Source organism: Sebastes umbrosus, chromosome 6 (genome assembly GCF_015220745.1).
Source record: "Sebastes umbrosus isolate fSebUmb1 chromosome 6, fSebUmb1.pri, whole genome shotgun sequence".
Classification (NCBI taxonomy): Eukaryota; Metazoa; Chordata; class Actinopteri; order Perciformes; family Sebastidae; genus Sebastes; species Sebastes umbrosus.
In genome coordinates this window covers 14577837-14595416 of record NC_051274.1, presented here as the reverse complement: position 1 = coordinate 14595416, position 17580 = coordinate 14577837, and the positions used below count along the sequence as shown (strand labels likewise).

Here is a 17580-nt window from a genome sequence, read left to right as displayed (position 1 = left end):
CATTCAGAGTTCACGAGGCAGAGCAATTTGCACAAGCTCAAAACAAGACAGCCGACGCAGAAATGCTGCACGGACACGCCACAGTGTGATGGCCTGGGACGACCGGGAGGCTGACATGCAACATGCACATGGCCCATTAGCGCACACACAAGATAACACTTTTCTCTTCTCTTCTCTGAAAGGGAATCGAGTTAACAAGGCTGCTTTTGACTGGCATGTTTGCCGCATCACGAGTCACTACCTACTACAGTATAAAGAAAAGCCTGCACTGAAGCACGACTCTATCATATTACAATAAAATGACACAAGGGTACATGTTTTACATTCATTCATTGCCAAGTTCTGTACTTGCTCCCTGCCCCCCCGTTCAGGCTTTACCCAGAGGATCCTTGTGGCAAAAAGAAAGTCTGTGTGACTTGTTAGGAGCGGTAGGTCGTGGGTACAGATTGAACAGCTGTGCTCCTAACACAGGCTTCAGTAACAGTCAGGGAGCACAGTAGTAGCAGGATCAGTGCAGCGCTACAGCTGACCACATCAAAGGCCTCCGCTGTGTGAAGTGAAGGAGAGAGGAAGGGACGGTATCACTGCCACAGCGGTCTGCCTGCAGTTAGAGGAGTAAACATTGGTCAAGTAAAGGAAAGTGTTGCTGGGTAAAGTTTACTTCGATGTAGCATGGTGGAATGAAAGAAGGTGTGGGAATCACAATATGATATTATCACGATACTTAAGTCACGATACAATCTTATTGCGATTTTAAACATTTTGCGATAAGATATGTAGTGATATATTTTGCGATTTATTACCTTTTTTCGACTGAAAATGATGCAGTTTGTCAACATCATATATCTAATACATATCTAATAAGATACAGTTTTTACTCTGTTCATCTCAGAGTTTTCATTCACATATCTTGAGGCGAGAGGTCAGGGGACCACTTTGAAAATGGCCATGATAGTTTTTCCTCGCAAATATTTATCATATCTTAGGAGCATTATTTAGCGGTCTTCCCGACAAGCAAACATGATAAGGTTTATATAGGGGCTGTCAATCAATTAAAATATGTAATTGCGATTAATCACATGATTGTCCATGGTTACATTTTTTATCTGTTCAAAATGTGCCTTAAAGGGAGATTTGTCAAGTATTTACCACTCTTATCAACATGGGAGTGGGCAAATATGCTTGCTTTATGCAAATGTATGTATATATGTATTACTGGAAATCAATTAACAATACAAAATAATGACAAATATTGTCCAGAAACCCTCACAGGTACTGTATTTAGCATAATAAATATGCTCTAATCATAACATGGCCAACTCAAGCCCAACAGACAACAACAGCTGTCAGTGTGTCAGTGTGCTGACTTGACTATGACTTGCCCCAAACTGCATGGGATTATCATAAAGTGGGCATGTCTGTAAAGGGGAGACTCGTGGGTACCAATAGAACCCATTTTTATTCACATATCTAGAGGTCAGAGGTCAAGGGACCCCTTAAAAAATGGCCATGCCAGTTTTTCCTTGACAGAATTTAGCATAAATTTGAAGCGTTATTTAGGCTCTATGGTACATTAGGTTTTGTAGTTTCATATGATGTCAGTATCTTCACTCTAGCTTTAAAACTGAGCCTGCTACAACTTGAATTGTTAAAGAAATTAGTGCCGTGAAAACGAATTTGCGTGAACGTGTTATTATCGGTTAACTTTGACAGCCCTGGTTGGTACCAATCGATTCCTAAGGTTTTTAGGTTTAGTTTCATATGACACCAGCATTTTCACTCTGAGGTTAGTATATATAATAAAAGACTGATACTTGACGTCCGTGTATCAATACAACATTGCCACGCAAAATATCGCGATACTATCCTATATTGATTTTTCCTCCCCCCTTAATTGTAAGGTAACTTTTTTTTGCCAAAACATAACATTTTCAAATTCAGATTTATAAAAAGCTCATATACATAAAAGCATGCATCGTCTAAGCTGTAACCAATTTTGTTCTGTCATACTGCAGGTTTCTAAGTGTTTTTCATTGTCATATTCAGCTTATCTATCCATCAGCACGTCCTTCCAACTCAGCAGGGATGCAGAAAGGTGACAGTATTTGTCAAAATCCCCAGAGCAGCGATTAGGTGCCATGACAAATAGTATTTCAAAAAGGATGAGCAACATTTCATTCAAGTGTCAGTCATCAGATGAAAAGAGCACAGTCAAAGTCAACCACTTTGACCTCCTCATTTATCATTGAAAAAAAACATGTTTTTAGAATTCAGAATAAACACACAACTTATAGCATAAGAGGGTGCTGGATGTGGCTAAATGTACATTTAGGAAATGCTCACATGACTCCCAAAACTACACAATATCCTCAAGCAGTGTTCTTTTGTATATTACATTTATGTTTTTACTGTAAAAAAAGATACACAATTTCTCAGATTAAGATGTCTTTAAAAGGCTGCAGGAGTGGCTTAAGGAAAAGTAGTCCAGTATAATACTGAGCTGGGTCATGCACATTAGAAGATGTTCACCCACTGACTCATACGCAGTCCAACTCTATTCTGGTTTAAAGCAGCTGTGACTCTGCCTTCTACGTGTACTGCCTGAATTCATTAACCCTGGAGAATCAGGACTAAGAAAAAAAATCAGCATAAAAAGTGTGTCCATATTTGAAGTTAAACCATGAAACACATTATTGAATGTCATAAAATCTGGTCAGTTAACTTCCAAACTGAGCAGCACAGAAGCCATAGGAAGATCCCAGAAGCTGTGACAGCCATAAATCTGAAATAACTTGAGCAAGCAAGAGTTGAGATTACATACAAACTAAGATTCTCCTGCTGGAGGCAGCTTCTGAAAGACTTCTAAGAACAGTTAAACCTTTTATAACAGCATCATGTGAAGACAAGCAGAACACTAAAATTGCACTCGCCTGCCAGCCTGGTCGCACCAAAAGGTGTATGAATGACACAATAATGCGCAAGGCAAAAGCCTGCAATAAGAATGCCGTTCTTGCAATTTCGCATGTCATTTTGTACGCCATGTAGTCTGTACTGACTGCAATGTAAATGCATCCGCCTGAATATGCTATGTCCAGAACTAGGGACATAGAATAAAAAGTGAGAAAGACTGCTTATGGCGGACGTGGTGGAAGGTGGATGGGTCCAATAAAGACAGGACTTTCATCCAGGAGACCGGTGTTCAAGACCGGTGTTTTGCAAGTTATGTTAGTGACGTTTGTTTTTGCAAGTCATGTTAATGACGTTTGTTTTGTAAGTTATGTTGGTGACATTTGTTTTGCAAGTTATGTTAGTGACGTTTGTTTTGTAAGTTATGTTAGTGACGTTTGTTTTGTAAGTTATGTTAGTGACATTTGTTTTGTAAGTTATGTTAGTGACTTTGTTTTGTAAGTTATGTTAGTGACGTTTGTTTTGTAAGTTATGTTAGTGACGTTTGTTTTGTAAGTTATGTTAGTGACATTTGTTTTGTAAGTTATGTTAGTGACTTTGTTTTGTAAGTTATGTTAGTGACGTTTGTTTTGTAAGTTATGTTAGTGACGTTTGTTTTGTAAGTTATGTTAGTGACATTTGTTTTGTAAGTTATGTTAGTGACTTTGTTTTGTAAGTTATGTTAGTGACGTTTGTTTTGTAAGTTATGTTAATGACTTTGTTTTGTAAGTTATGTTAGTGACGTTTGTTTTGTAAGTTATGTTAGTGACGTTTGTTTTGTAAGTTATGTTAGTGACATTTGTTTTGTAAGTTATGTTAGTGACTTTGTTTTGTAAGTTATGTTAGTGACGTTTGTTTTGTAAGTTATGTTAGTGACGTTTGTTTTGTAAGTTATGTTAGTGACTTTGTTTTGTAAGTTATGTTAGTGACGTTTGTTTTGTAAGTTATGTTAGTGACGTTTGTTTTGTAAGTTATGTTAGTGACTTTGTTTTGTAAGTTATGTTAGTGACGTTTGTTTTGTAAGTTATGTTAGTGACTTTGTTTTGTAAGTTATGTTAGTGACGTTTGTTTTGTAAGTTATGTTAGTGACGTTTGTTTTGTAAGTTATGTTAGTGACATTTGTTTTGTAAGTTATGTTAGTGACTTTGTTTTGTAAGTTATGTTAGTGACGTTTGTTTTGTAAGTTATGTTAGTGACGTTTGTTTTGTAAGTTATGTTAGTGACGTTTGTTTTGTAAGTTATGTTAGTGACATTTGTTTTGTAAGTTATGTTAGTGACGTTTATTTTGTAAGTTATGTTAGTGACATTTGTTTTGTAAGTTATGTTAGTGACTTTGTTTTGTAAGTTATGTTAGTGACATTTGTTTTGTAAGTTATGTTAGTGACGTTCGTGACATGTTTTTTAGGCCCTGTTCAAACCTGGTATTAACATGTGTCGTCAGTGATTGGATCACAAGTGGACAGCTTTAAGTACGTCTGTTCACCCCTGGCATTAGAATGCGTCTCCACATGCGTCATCAGTGGCCACTTGGGATCCGATCTCACTTCCCCACCCCATATGCAAATAAACACTTAGTAAACACATGGCTAATACAGCAGCTTGACTTCCTTATCTTCCATCTTCTCAAGTTATCCCTGAGCATTTTACCTAACGTCTTCCAACTGTTGTAAGTAACACAATAAGGTTATATTATATTTATGTTTTCTAGCCTGTCCCATTAAACAATAATGATTTCTGACAAGAACACTGGGTATTATTGCAGCTCTGGAGGCAGATCATCTTGTGCTTTTGTGTTTTTTCAACACCAAACAGACCTCACATTATGTTAGAGACAAGTGTGAATTCATGAGCAGATTAGTGTTGCTTGACTGGTGTGGATAGTATATTTTAGCTACAGCTACGCCTGTGATCATCAGGACTATTTAAAGCAACAGTGTGCCGACTGTAGAGGTTGAATAACAACCAACGAGCTTTCAGCAGATGTTAGGTATCATATTATGGGATCTACTCCCAGCACCACCGCAAACAATTTTGAGAATGTGCATGTTTTCCTCTCCTTGAGGTGTCATATTATAATCATGCATGTACGTGAAACTGCAAGGAACCTGCCTGCTGAACACGTAATGCACTTACACAAAGTATATTATTCATACATTTCACAGTGTGTAACCACATCTTTCGTCTCTCTTTTTATTCCTCTCCCATAGATCCCTCAAGTGAGCTACGCTTCCACGGCTCCGGAGCTGAGCGATAACACCCGCTACGACTTCTTCTCACGGGTCGTGCCCCCAGACACCTACCAGGCCCAGGCCATGGTGGACATCGTCAAAGCAATGCGCTGGAACTATGTCTCCACTGTAGCTTCTGAGGGAAACTATGGAGAAAGTGGCGTTGATGCGTTCATTCAAAAGTCTCGAGAGGACGGTGAGTCTTTCTTCAAACGTTCCATCACAGCATCCTGGAGTTTGTGTGGAAGTTTTTCGAGATTTCCTTTAACTTAGAAGCAAAGAGTGTTATGTAATGCATACTGTGTCCTCAGTATGTTTTGATTAAGTATGAACTATGTATGCTCCGGAGTGAGATCCTGTTATTTTGTTGTCAACAAGAGTGTGGTCAACTTAAGATGGAGAAGATTAGCATCTACAGGAAAGGAACTGAGACAAAACAATAGTCGGAACAAAGCATGAAATAGTACCCAGGTCAGAGAGACGTCTCCCCTGATGTAGACTAAGATATGATAAAAAGGATCACGCACAGGATGACCACTCAAACAAAACAAACCATATCAAGGGATTAATAATAATTGCCAAACAGGATGGTCTCATTGTAGTGAAGCATGGGAAAATAACGCCCAGTTTCAAGTTTGCTAAAGTTTGACATAAACAAACAGATCTGATGACGCCTTCAATTTCTAATTTAGATTTATGTGAAAGAGGTTCTTGCTATGTGAATCTCATTCTGCGTGTTTCCCTGTGATTGGACATCTTAAACAACATCCAGTAAGCGAACTTACTCTGTAGACAAATCGATTCAATTAGATACTCAATGATGTACTTCATTATGCTTAGTGCTACATTTGCTTTAACCTGGGAGTTGATATTTAGAAAGAAGCATAGTTTGTTTGTTTGTTGCTGATGGATCCTGTGCTTATATGTGGGAATGTAAACCATTACTTGTATTTGATTAACTGAATATGAAGAAGTAGCTCATGCAATCCTATTGGCAAATAACGCTGCAACACATGGAAACTGGCCAGTAAACGGACAGCTGTATTAGTTCTTTAACTTTGTTGATAACTTGTACAGGCTAAGGGCCGGATCAGTCTAACATGAAGGAATTAAATTAACTGGAATGGAATCGCAGAAATCAGAGGCTTCACTTGTGAAGAACAAACATTTCCACTTTGACCAATGGCACCTTATCTGTGTTGATCTTTATGGGGACGATGACACTGAAGAATTAAAAATGGAGGAAGCTATTGTTTTAGCTAATACTAGCTCATACAATACTTCTGTTGTAAAATAAAAGTGCAGTCCAAAAGCCCTGTGTACCAGAAGCTAGTCCTGAGGTAGCTGGCTTCTGTTGCACTATTGTAATGGAAATTCTGTCAATATTCCAAAATGAGTCCTAATGAACGTTGAAATCAAGATCCCAAACAGATGAAATGTCTTTGTTGTATTTAATTCTTGCAAGAAGAGGCACTGGTTATACAGAGTCACACAAAGTCTGCAGAAGAGTGCTCTGCAGGAGATTATTACAATGTGACTATATAGAAATCTACAACAGCGACTGTGAGAAAAGGAGTTGTTTTACTCAAACAGTGTCCCAGTAAAAGTCAACACTCAGTACTTTCCCACTACATGAGACGAAGAGCACACAGACAGTAACTTTCCACTGTTGCATAAAGAGACATCATTACATACAATGTAATTTTCCATTACACTATAAAGACATTTCACAGTAGCACTTATTGGTGCCACCAGGACTTCAAGATGTAAATGTTCACTGCAACTTTATTATTTTTTTTATAAAACAGAGACCCTTGGGTATGATTTATGCTAAAGTCTTAATTCTTTCCCTGAAATCTGAATTTGCACTAAGCTCTCTCAACTCCCGTCTTCAGGGAAATACTTGTATCTGCTACACAAGTGACGCAAAGCTAATTGAACTTGATTTTTAAATATTGAGAAGCAGTGACAGTGTGAAAAGTGAAGCTGCAGAGCACGCCCGGAGCAACACAAGGAGATGGCATTGTACAGTGTTGGGAATACAGTCCGTTTGGCACAGGGAGCTGCCGGCACACGCTCAGCCTGACCCCTGACCCTTTCTGAAGCAGAATGTAATCACTACCGACATGTCCAGTACTCTCTGTGCCACTGCGTCCCTTTCTTTCCTGCCAGCTCTAAGCTGCTGCCCATCATCAGTCGTCCTGGAGAGAAACCAGTAGCAGATTACTCTTGCAGAGAGAGCCCTCCAGTCTGTCCAGCTCAGCTAGCTCAGCTGCCTATTTGCCTAACAGCCCATGCAAAAGGGACTCAAAACCCAACATGACAGTTCCAGTATGATTTGAGCCTTTTCCCTTTGAAAAAAAAAATATTCCCCTACTTTTAAAGATACTGGTGTTTAATGCTAATTAAGGCCTAACCTTGCACATAAATTTAAATATTTTGGCATATCAGTTCATTAGAATTCCGAAATTCCCACAGAAAGGACAGACATAAAAGGCTCTTATCTTTCACTCGGCGCACAGCGCAGTGCAGCCGTCATTGCTCGTTTCAGACTGAAGCAGTTGTCATTTTCACGCCCAGCTCCCACGTTGTGTAAGTAGCAAATGTACTTGCACCCATCTGTGTGTCCATGGGCGTGTTGGTCTTAAAATAAGGTGTGGCCAGGCGCATTGTTGGCGCATTGCTATCTTGAGGCAGCAGAAAGCTATTGCACCATTGACCAAGAAAAACCTGGTCTGAAGTCAATGGTTGAGAATGTGAATTCAATTTGCCAATTCCACCATTTAAATAGCAATGTGATAGGTGCGGGCGCAGCTGGGAGATGGGAATAGGAGATGACACTCATCACACATGCTGCGCCCAAAACACACCTATGATTAATTAAGAGACTAAATACAACCCCTTTGCTCCTTGCGCCTTACTTTGCGTCCTGATTATGCACCGTTTAACTAGCAAAAGTGCAGTTGGACACGCCCTAAACGCACTTGCGCAATGCACATTAGACCATGCGCTAAAAATTGTTTAAATAGGGCCCAAAGAGGAGAAAACCTATTGGTACTCAATGGCAGCAATGGGTGGCTGATTCTCAAATGAATCCCCTACAGACTGGTAGGTGTGATTCCCTCTATTATCTGTTTAAATCTTTGCTTTATAGGAATGAAATGCAGTTTTATACAGATGTAGGTATCTGTGAAATGTGAAAATAGAATAGATTTAAAAACATCAAAATAAGGCTTTTATGAAATAGGAACGGTATTTAAAAACTTTGTTATGCCTTAAAGGTTGTGATTATACAATGTATTTTAGTGATAAACAAATCTGTGTATTTTTGACAGTGAAAACTCAGAAGCGTAACCTGCTACCCACAGATGTCTCTGGATCTGTTGTTTTCTTATGATCAAAATGTCTCACTCTGAGCCCAGGTGAAGAATCCCTAAAGGTGCCTCCAATCCACTCAGCGCAGCCTTTCATTAAATCAAACCATAACTGAGTCAAGAATGCTTCAAGCCCTGCAAACTTCTCCTTATTCCACCTGTTCTGTATCCAGCTACAGAGATCTGCTGCTTTCTGAGGGATTTTATTGCACTTAGTGATGCCATTTCACAGTCTAGCGTTCCTCCTGAGGTCACACCTTAATTAGACAGGTTTTGTAAGCATCCAAGGGGGAACATGCTTGTTGCATCATGCTGGTTAGGCACATGTATTTTTAACATGGTGGTTTGGGTGTTATGTTGTGTTGGGATTAAATCAGTGTTTTGGGAGCCTTATTACTCTGCAAATTAAAAACTATTGTAGGTTCTTGGATACATTTAGAAAGTATCCTCAGAAACAGTATTCCTCACGAAATACAGCAATTGTTCTTCGGTGTTTTAGACTAAATTTGAAATAGTTTTACCATTGTGTTTACTTGTCTGAGTTATAGTCGAACTACTATTTCAGGCAGTTCTCATACACCGTTCGTAGCTATACCTAAGAAAAGCAATGCACTGTAACTTCCACAACATATCCAACAAAATCAATTTGTATGTAATCCACGTAATTGTGAACCAGGGAGTATAAAGAGCGACAAACGCCACATAGGAAGGAGGTCGGGGTGGGTCACATAACACCGGACTATCGCCCAGGAGACCAATGTTTGTATCCCATGTAAAATCAAAAATCTGTGTCGATTTATTTGTCAGGTAACTTCCATACTTAAGTTACGCCACTTTTGGAGTTATTTTAACCCACAATCTTTTCCTAACTAAGTAAAGACGTAAGTTTATTTTGAAAAAAACTGTATGTATATAAGTCGAAATTGACACGTCGCCACGGTTTGCTGGACATTGGTATGAAAACGCATGAAAGATGAGGAATAACTTTTTGTAAGATATCATACGAACTGTTGTATGAGGATACGTTGACTATTTAGGCCAGGGGTTCTCAAACTTTTTGGGGCCAGAGGACCCTTAAAGGGTTTAAATTTAACCATCTGTGCGTGTGCAACCATTAGAATTGTTTTGATTAAAGTATGATAAAAATAATTACTCTAACATGTTATCAGTAGTGGTAACTGTAGTAGTAAGGCAGTATAATATATTGCAAAATACAATATAGTATATCGCATAAAGAGTCCACTTGATACCAAAAAAAGCAAGGAAACAAGGTACACATAAGAGTGATAAACCGCTTAAGTCATTCAGCAATTTAAAATCGCATCTTATGACTGTTCATGTACATCCACATGCATTTTACGTCTTATTTTAATGCCGTACGATACAACTCATGGTCAAATGTCTGAAATGCAAATTCACTCACTTTCAGTTTGCAGGTTGAGTTAAACGGTAAATAAAAAAGAAAACTATTTTCTGCTGATGTAGACTGAATGATTAATTATGCAGTGATGGTAAAAGTAATCTATTAGTCGCATGTCAGAATACATGTATGGCTCTAGGGCAATATGTTTGACTGGTGCCTCAGCTTCATCGCTGCGTCTCATCCCTGTCTGGTTTGATGAACATTTCATCAATGTCACAAAGATTAAAGCAATGTCAAGACAACGATAAAGTAAAAGAAGAAGAGGAGGCTTCTAGTTTTGAATGTCTCAGCACAGAAGGTCAAACCTCTGTCTTTATAGACATTTGATGGGGCATGACTTTTTTTTTGTTTTCTGAACACTTACTCAAATTTCGCTGCCACTTGATTGAACTCCCTGACAGACAAAAACAGCATGTCAGGCAAAAACCGTCAAACACACACTGCACTCTTTTCACTGCCTCACAATTGTAAACAAGAATTTTAGACAAATACCTGTCAAGTATTCCTGCCTACAGCTCCTTTAAATCTGCCGACTGGAGTGATTGCTGCAAAACATCTTCACACGTTTGTTTTCTACATGCTGAAGTACTGTTTGATTCCCACGTCCTTTCCTCCAATTCAGGCTGTGATTGATTATACGACAGAGACGCTGAGGACGGGCAGGCGGCTCTGTCAAAACCAAAGCCACAGGTATTTGGCTGCTAAATGGGTTCTGCAGTTGTCTGCTCACATAATAAAACAGCCAGATCAGAACTGGACAAATGTTCTATCTCATTAAGCAGCCAAAGGCCATACTGAGCGGCAGTCTCGCCCACCCAATATCACACTGGTCCTGTTTTCACTGTGTGGAGGAATACTGATTTTAGCTTTGAATGGCAGATTTGGGTATGTTGAAGTAGGACAAGAAAGAAAAATCTCAGTTGTGGCAACAATTATCCAAATCTTGAAAACTGAATATAACTGGAAAAGGTCAGCTGTTTTATCCTCTTAAAATGGATTTTAAGAATGCGCAATAACTGCAGTGTCGTTATATATTTTCTTGAACAAAAAGTGAGAAGAATTTCAGTTGAACTTTAAGGGCTTTATCTTTGAGATTGGCGCTATATTTGTTCTCGAGGACATTTTAGCTGAGATGGTGGCCCTAAAGAGAAACAGATTGCTGTGTTGACCCACAGACCATATGCTTGTGGGGTTCGTACATCAACACACTGCAGCTGGTGTTTCTATGTTGAGATTCAGTTACATTTCCAGCACAGTCCACAGCTCATAAATGGATATTATAGCTTCTTTTTTTTTTAAATTTGGCCTTTTCTTTACAGCGCTCTGCAGTTTAATGTTTCTGTTTAAGGCTAGCTGGAGGACAATGTAAAAATGTATCCCATAATGTGATAAAAAAAAGACAGAATTATTCAAATATCAAAAGTATTCCGGCCATTTACAATATCCATTTAGTTTTACTGTCTGTCCATTTGCTTCCTGGCAAAAGGGAACAGGATGATATAATGAGAATCTGACATTCCACAGAGTCCAACTTATAGGATGATTGCTTTAATTTTTGTTCAAATAAACATTAAAAAAAGTATACTGGAGGGTGTTGAGGGGCTGTGTTACATGTAAGATGACATAAGGTCCTGCTGGCGAGAAGACTGATATCATTTGATCCCAGCTCACTGGGCTTTCAAGTGGAAACAGAATTAAACAGGAAACTCGCAGAGTGTTTGATCAGACCGGCTGGACTTGTGTATCGGCACCGCGGAGCGGAAACAGTTTGACACTGGGGCAGTCGATATCTCAGAGGAGGTTGCAAATAACCTTTAGAGTTCTGTGAGAACAAGCATGAACCTGGAGCTGAAAAGAGTGAGAATAACAATTAAGACAATCAGGTGAGGGGGGGGGGGGACTGGCATGTTTCTGCTAAGAATAGAAGTTGAATCATGATCTACATTTGTTGTTCACTGGATTTCTTTCTGAATGCTGCCTTCGACTTTCTTAAATTTCGCTGACCTCAACATTCGTCTTGGATGAGGGATAATCTTATTTTCTATGATTAAAAAAGCATGACTCCTGTGGATATTTTGTCAGCAGGAAGTGTAGTGGTTGATACTATTCTAATACACATGGGAATCTGCTAAGAGGAGAAGATAACTTCATTATTACTTTGTGTTTTGTCATGTTCAGCTGCATTCCAAAGGGGTGGGAATTTTAGCGGCTACTGCTCTGTTTCTCTTGTTTTATAGGGATTTTGTGAAAATCTCTGGATTTGTTTCGTCGGCAAAGCAAAAAAATCATTTGACCTCATATTGAGTATGAACCATTATATGATACAATCATAAACTGTATATAAGAAGAGCATAAAGCCATAAAGCATATCCATAAAGCATACCCTGCTTTATGGTCTATTCGACTCTAAATGGGACCATTATTTACTAAATGAACATCATGCTGTATTGAAGAAGATTTGAAACTAGCGATTGAGACCATAAACTCATGTTTACAATGTTTACTGAGGTAATAAATCAAGTGAGAATTAGGGTCATTTTCTCATAGACTTCTATACAATCAGAGGAGTCGCCCCCTCCTGGCTAATAGAAAGAATGCAAGTCTAAGGCACTCAAGGCACTCATTTTATTGACTGAGTAGGTCATGATGTGAATACTGAGAGTGCACAGCCATGCTAGACTGACATTGGTATTCTTGGAGCCGCGCCACTAGGGGGGCTTGTCATGTTAATTCATTTTATAATGTCATGTCAGGTTAAATATCTAACTGGTTATATTAAGAATTAAAATATTAAGTATTAAAGATGATTCACATTGTTTCCAAAAGGAGGCCATGCAGGAAATAGTGTAGTCATACAAAAACACAGCACAAACTACAAGAGAGGAAGAGAGCTTTTGCTTATTTACTGGTTTGTTTTCACTGGAAGAAGAAACAGCAGATCCAGTAAAAGATTTCTCAGCAGTGAAGACGCAGAAGAGGGAAGAGAGGCATGAATGTTTAATGTTAGACCATGCAAGCTAGTTCACATACAGAACCTGTTTGCATTGGTCTCCAAAGTGTGTCAGCCCCCTGAATTTGCTGAACGGTGTCGCCATCAGCACAGTTTTTCAAATGGCAATACGTCCGACATTGTTTCATCTGCAGTCGCTGGACTGCCACTTGAAACGTTCCACCTTCAAGAGATGCAGAGCTGTTTTCAAAAAAAGCTGTATTTTCATTTGGGTCATTCCCATTGTGTAACATCTATCAAACCACCCCTCGGGATTAAGGCTGGAGTGTCATTATGGGAGATGATTACAAGAAAAGAGGGATAAAACACTTTTTCAGTGCGACGTCTCGCCGTTGTCAGCCTTGAAATGCAAGACTGTGCTTGATGCACAAGTCTTTTGCTCCCTCAGTAGATTTTCTTTCTGTTTGTCCTCCTCTCTGAAAAGCTGCGGAGCCTCCAGTGTCCTTATTAGAGAGTGTACGGTCCTCTGCAGTAATGGAGGCTGACGCACCGTGTCATTTTTTTTCTCACCTTGTAAAAAGTAGTGTGATTTTTTTTTTTCTCCAGTGGATATTGCACACCTTCCTATTATATCCCAGTATGTAATCAAATTTACTGGATTTTACGGTCTCAGGTGGCGACACACTTTGAAATCAAACTATTAAAAGAAAGTATCTCAGGTACATCCAATAACATGAAACCGCAACATTTTTTAGTTTTGTTTCTTTTTTTTTATTACACTTACAAACTGTTGGATGCATAATTACAAATCGTAATTAATCAGATTTTTCTTTTCATAAATGGCAGCTGAAGCAGAGGTGGAGACGGAGGGCAAAGATAGCACACGGCAGCACAGGGATGACAGGGAGATTATGCAAATGTTAGAAATGAGGGTTGCGTACTGTACCCTTTTGTCATGAGGGAAATGTCAGGAGGAGTGACTGGAATACTCATTAACCTGAAACGCTCCTCGTGAAAAAATATCATCTGATAGAAGAGGTTTCAGTGATATTTTTAAATGTTCTGTGTGGGCAATACAAACAGGAAATTACTTATTACGGAAATGCACCTTATGTGCTTATGATATTGTAGCTATTAAGATATAATGATCAAGACAAAGAACTGTAGTCGGTGTAATGAATTGGGTTCATGTTTAAAGCCTTATGCTGCAATAATGAAAGGAATTACCAGAACAATTCAATAAATAAGGTGTTAGCATTTATGCAAATGTGTAGCTTCAATAGAATTTCCTGTCTAATGTTCTTTCTTATTATAATTATACTTTGTGTGCAAGAAAGGAAAGGGAAGGGATGAGGAGAGGAAGGAGGGTAGGGGTTCATGTCCTCTTGGCTCAACATGTCAAACACAGGAAATCCCTGTCAGGGCTCAGACAGCTGCTCATCCTGCTTCAGGCCTCATTGAGTCCTGATGAATGCCGTGCTGGGCCTCTGAGGGTTAAGAGAGAGAGACGCCGAGACGAGAGGTGAATTTACTTTGACTGTGCAGCCACCCCTATCTTTGGTGTTTCACCTATTACCTCGACACTGTTCACCTGCTGGCATTATTCATACTACTGCATGTCCGTCCGGTGGTAAAAGACACCAGATAGAGCTGTGAGCAATGTGGGGATATTGCTGTGTAGGCCACAGAGAAGTTCACGTGGTCAACAGCTACATATTTTATGTTATGACAAAATAAAAGAAGCTAGAACTTTAGAATTCAGACGTGTGTCAAAATAAAGCCAACATCTGAACCATAGACTGTATGTAAGAAGTAGACATAGTCACCGTGACGTCAACCATCCGTTTTTTGGACTGCTGTTTTGAAGCCTCAAATTTGGCATTTTGGCCACTGCCATCTTGGTTTTTGGCCGTCGCCAGCTTGGTTCTTTGCAACCAGAAGTGACACGAGAGGGAGGAGCTAAGTACAACTGAGCGCTAAATAAGACATTTTTAGGTGACCAAAAATGTTACAATTAACTTTCATGAACTGAAAACACACTGTGAAAGGGTTAAAGTTGTAAGATGAAAACACGTACAACTCCCAGACCAGACAACACGGTGGTAATCACAAGGTAGCCACGCCCCAAACCATACCCTATTTTATGGTCTAGTTGACTCTAAATGGGAACATAATTTACTAAATGAACATCATGCTGTATTGAAGAAGACTTGAAACTAGCGATTGAGACCATAAACTCATGTTTACAATGTTTACTGAGGTAATAAATCAAAGTGAGAAGTAGGCTCATTTTCTCATAGACTTCTATACAATCAGACTTCTTTTTGCAACCAGAGGAGTCGCCTCATGCTGGCTGTTAGAAAGAATGCAAGTTTAAGGCACTTGGCTTCACTTTTCAGACATGGAGGTAGCCCACTGCTACTAACTAAAAATATAGAGAGGGTTGACCTTAAAGGTTCGCCCACCTTAAGCGAGCCTGAGCCAAAATTGTGGCTAACCCCTTCAGTGAACAAACTGTGGCAAGCTAGAAACAGGAACTTGGCTTGTGTCTTGAGGAGTTGTAGCATTTATTCAAAGACAAATAAACTGTACACACACTGCACTGCTGCCGTCATGGCTGCCGCAGACTTCATCCTCATCGTCAGTCTGTCACCCATACACACTCCCTCGCTCTCTCTCTATTCGTCTCTCTCTCTCTCAACCGTAAACACCGACCCTCGCTAATGTTTAGCACACAACCTATGCACTTCCTACGAGTTATTCCTTAAAGGAGTTTGCTACTTGTGTAACACATTTTAGTTTAAAAAGCATCTTAAAAATACATAATTCCCTGATGCTTGAGCCCGGCGGGGAGTCAACTGAGGCCCTGTTGTGACTTCTACAAATATAGAAAAGAGTTAATTTACTAAACCCAAACAGTAACATTTTGATTGAATCTCCTCTTTTACTCTCTCCACTTCAGCTACGTTGTTATGCCGCTCTGCCCATTTAGTACTTTTCCATTTTCCACTGTTCATTACCTTGTTTGATTAGCAGTTTGCAGCATTTCGCAAATGGTTTCATGTCTTTAAAACTGTCACGGCTACACTTCCAAGGATTGCTTTATGTTCCTTGCAACCACCTGGAACTTGGTTCTTCAGACAGTTTGAAAATCAATGAAGGGTTTTAGCTGCAGGTGTGCACAGAGAGAACGATTGTCAAGACTCTGCCACAGATCTTCTATTTGCATAATGTGCTTTATCTCAATCATGTCACAGAGTATTGCCAACACTGCAAGACAGAATATCCCAAACTTCCTGCTCTGAACATAAAAACTCAAAACTGTGGGTTTGGTTGATCTAGCTTAACGTTTCTCAGTTATTCTCTCTAATCCTGTGTTTGCTTTAAATATTCTGTTGACAGTTTAGCAGTTTACATACTTTTATCTGTGACATGTGATTAGGGGAAGGTGATCTATTCTGCAAAATGTGCAAATAAGATATTTTGTATTTTTAGTTAAAACAATTAAGTTGTTATTTACTACTACTATTTTCTACTTTGGCACCATGACAATGTAACAAAATGGAGCCTCCATCTGAGGATTGTTCATTACTGTATCTTGGAGAAGTGGTTTGCCCAGTAAGGCTGGTCTGGCCTCTGCAGGAGGCTGTCCTGGGGCCTGCCGGAGGCAATATTAAAGGTGAAGACACTTTATCACAAAATGGATGAACCTTCAAGTAGCTGGATCCTGCTGCAGCTTAGGGGGCACCTGTGAACCTTGGTGCATTCTGATGGCACAGCACATTTTTGGAAAGAGGCAAGAATGGGCAGTATATCTGTTACATATACTTGAAACATGTACCTGAAATGCATTTCTGAGAATAAGATTTTGTCCAGAAACTAACTTTTATCTTCATCCAATAACAAGACTTTGCACTGGTGTTCATAGTTAGAGCTCTCTTGCACAAGTCACCCAGAGAGTGAAGTAGCCAGATTTGCTTTTTGGCCATTAATTTGAAGACATCTTCACACCTACAGTATAACAGTGTTTTTGAGTAACCTCTTCAGGATTAGTGTGTCACATTTCTGCATTTTTTCTGGGGGGAATCATTCCATTCTTCCAATCATTATATTTGGGCTGAATGAAATGATTGGACAAGCTTATTACAGTCGTGCGACACCCACAGATCCTGGATTTTTTTTCTTTTGTTTTTGTCTAAGCATTTGATTTATTGATTGCTGTTGGGATGTAATGAGAATTTCAACAAATATAACAAAACTTTTTTTGAAGAAAACTACCGACCCTACCTTTAATCAGACACTTATTATGTTGTGATTCATTCCCATGCATGCTGCGCAGAATAATCGCAGTGACCAAGCGGCTTGTCTGCCGACAGCACAAGGTCTATCCCTAGCACATCCTGCTTATAACGGAGCTAACAGCTAACAGTTAAGTTTTAAGAGGTTGTTTGAAGGATATGTTTTCACAGCAATATATAAAATAGATAATAGAGAGAGAAATATGACCTGTTTAACTTCCTAATTCTAGCTCTAAGCAGCTTATAATACATCATTAAAAATACTGAAGACTTTTTTTTAATCAAAGCTAATATTTAAATAAAAATACAATCATGTATTTCCTACTCATTTGAATTGTGTGTTTTTATTGAAATAACCACT

At 39.1% G+C, this 17580-nt stretch overlaps 1 protein-coding gene and 1 long non-coding RNA gene across 3 annotated transcripts in view; one reads left to right on the top strand and one right to left on the bottom strand.

Moving 5' to 3' along the window:
* The window catches only part of LOC119489993 (metabotropic glutamate receptor 4-like), a 219913-nt gene that overhangs the window by 138550 nt on the left and 63783 nt on the right, over positions 1 to 17580 (top strand). For both annotated transcript variants that reach the window (XM_037773083.1, XM_037773084.1), the window contains exon 3: positions 5154 to 5370. In XM_037773083.1, the coding sequence (XP_037629011.1) occupies positions 5154 to 5370 (217 nt within the window). The remainder of the gene's footprint in view (positions 1 to 5153; positions 5371 to 17580) is intronic.
* Positions 1 to 17580, bottom strand: part of LOC119489996 — a 196135-nt gene that overhangs the window by 148310 nt on the left and 30245 nt on the right. The gene's annotated exons all lie outside the window — the stretch shown is intronic.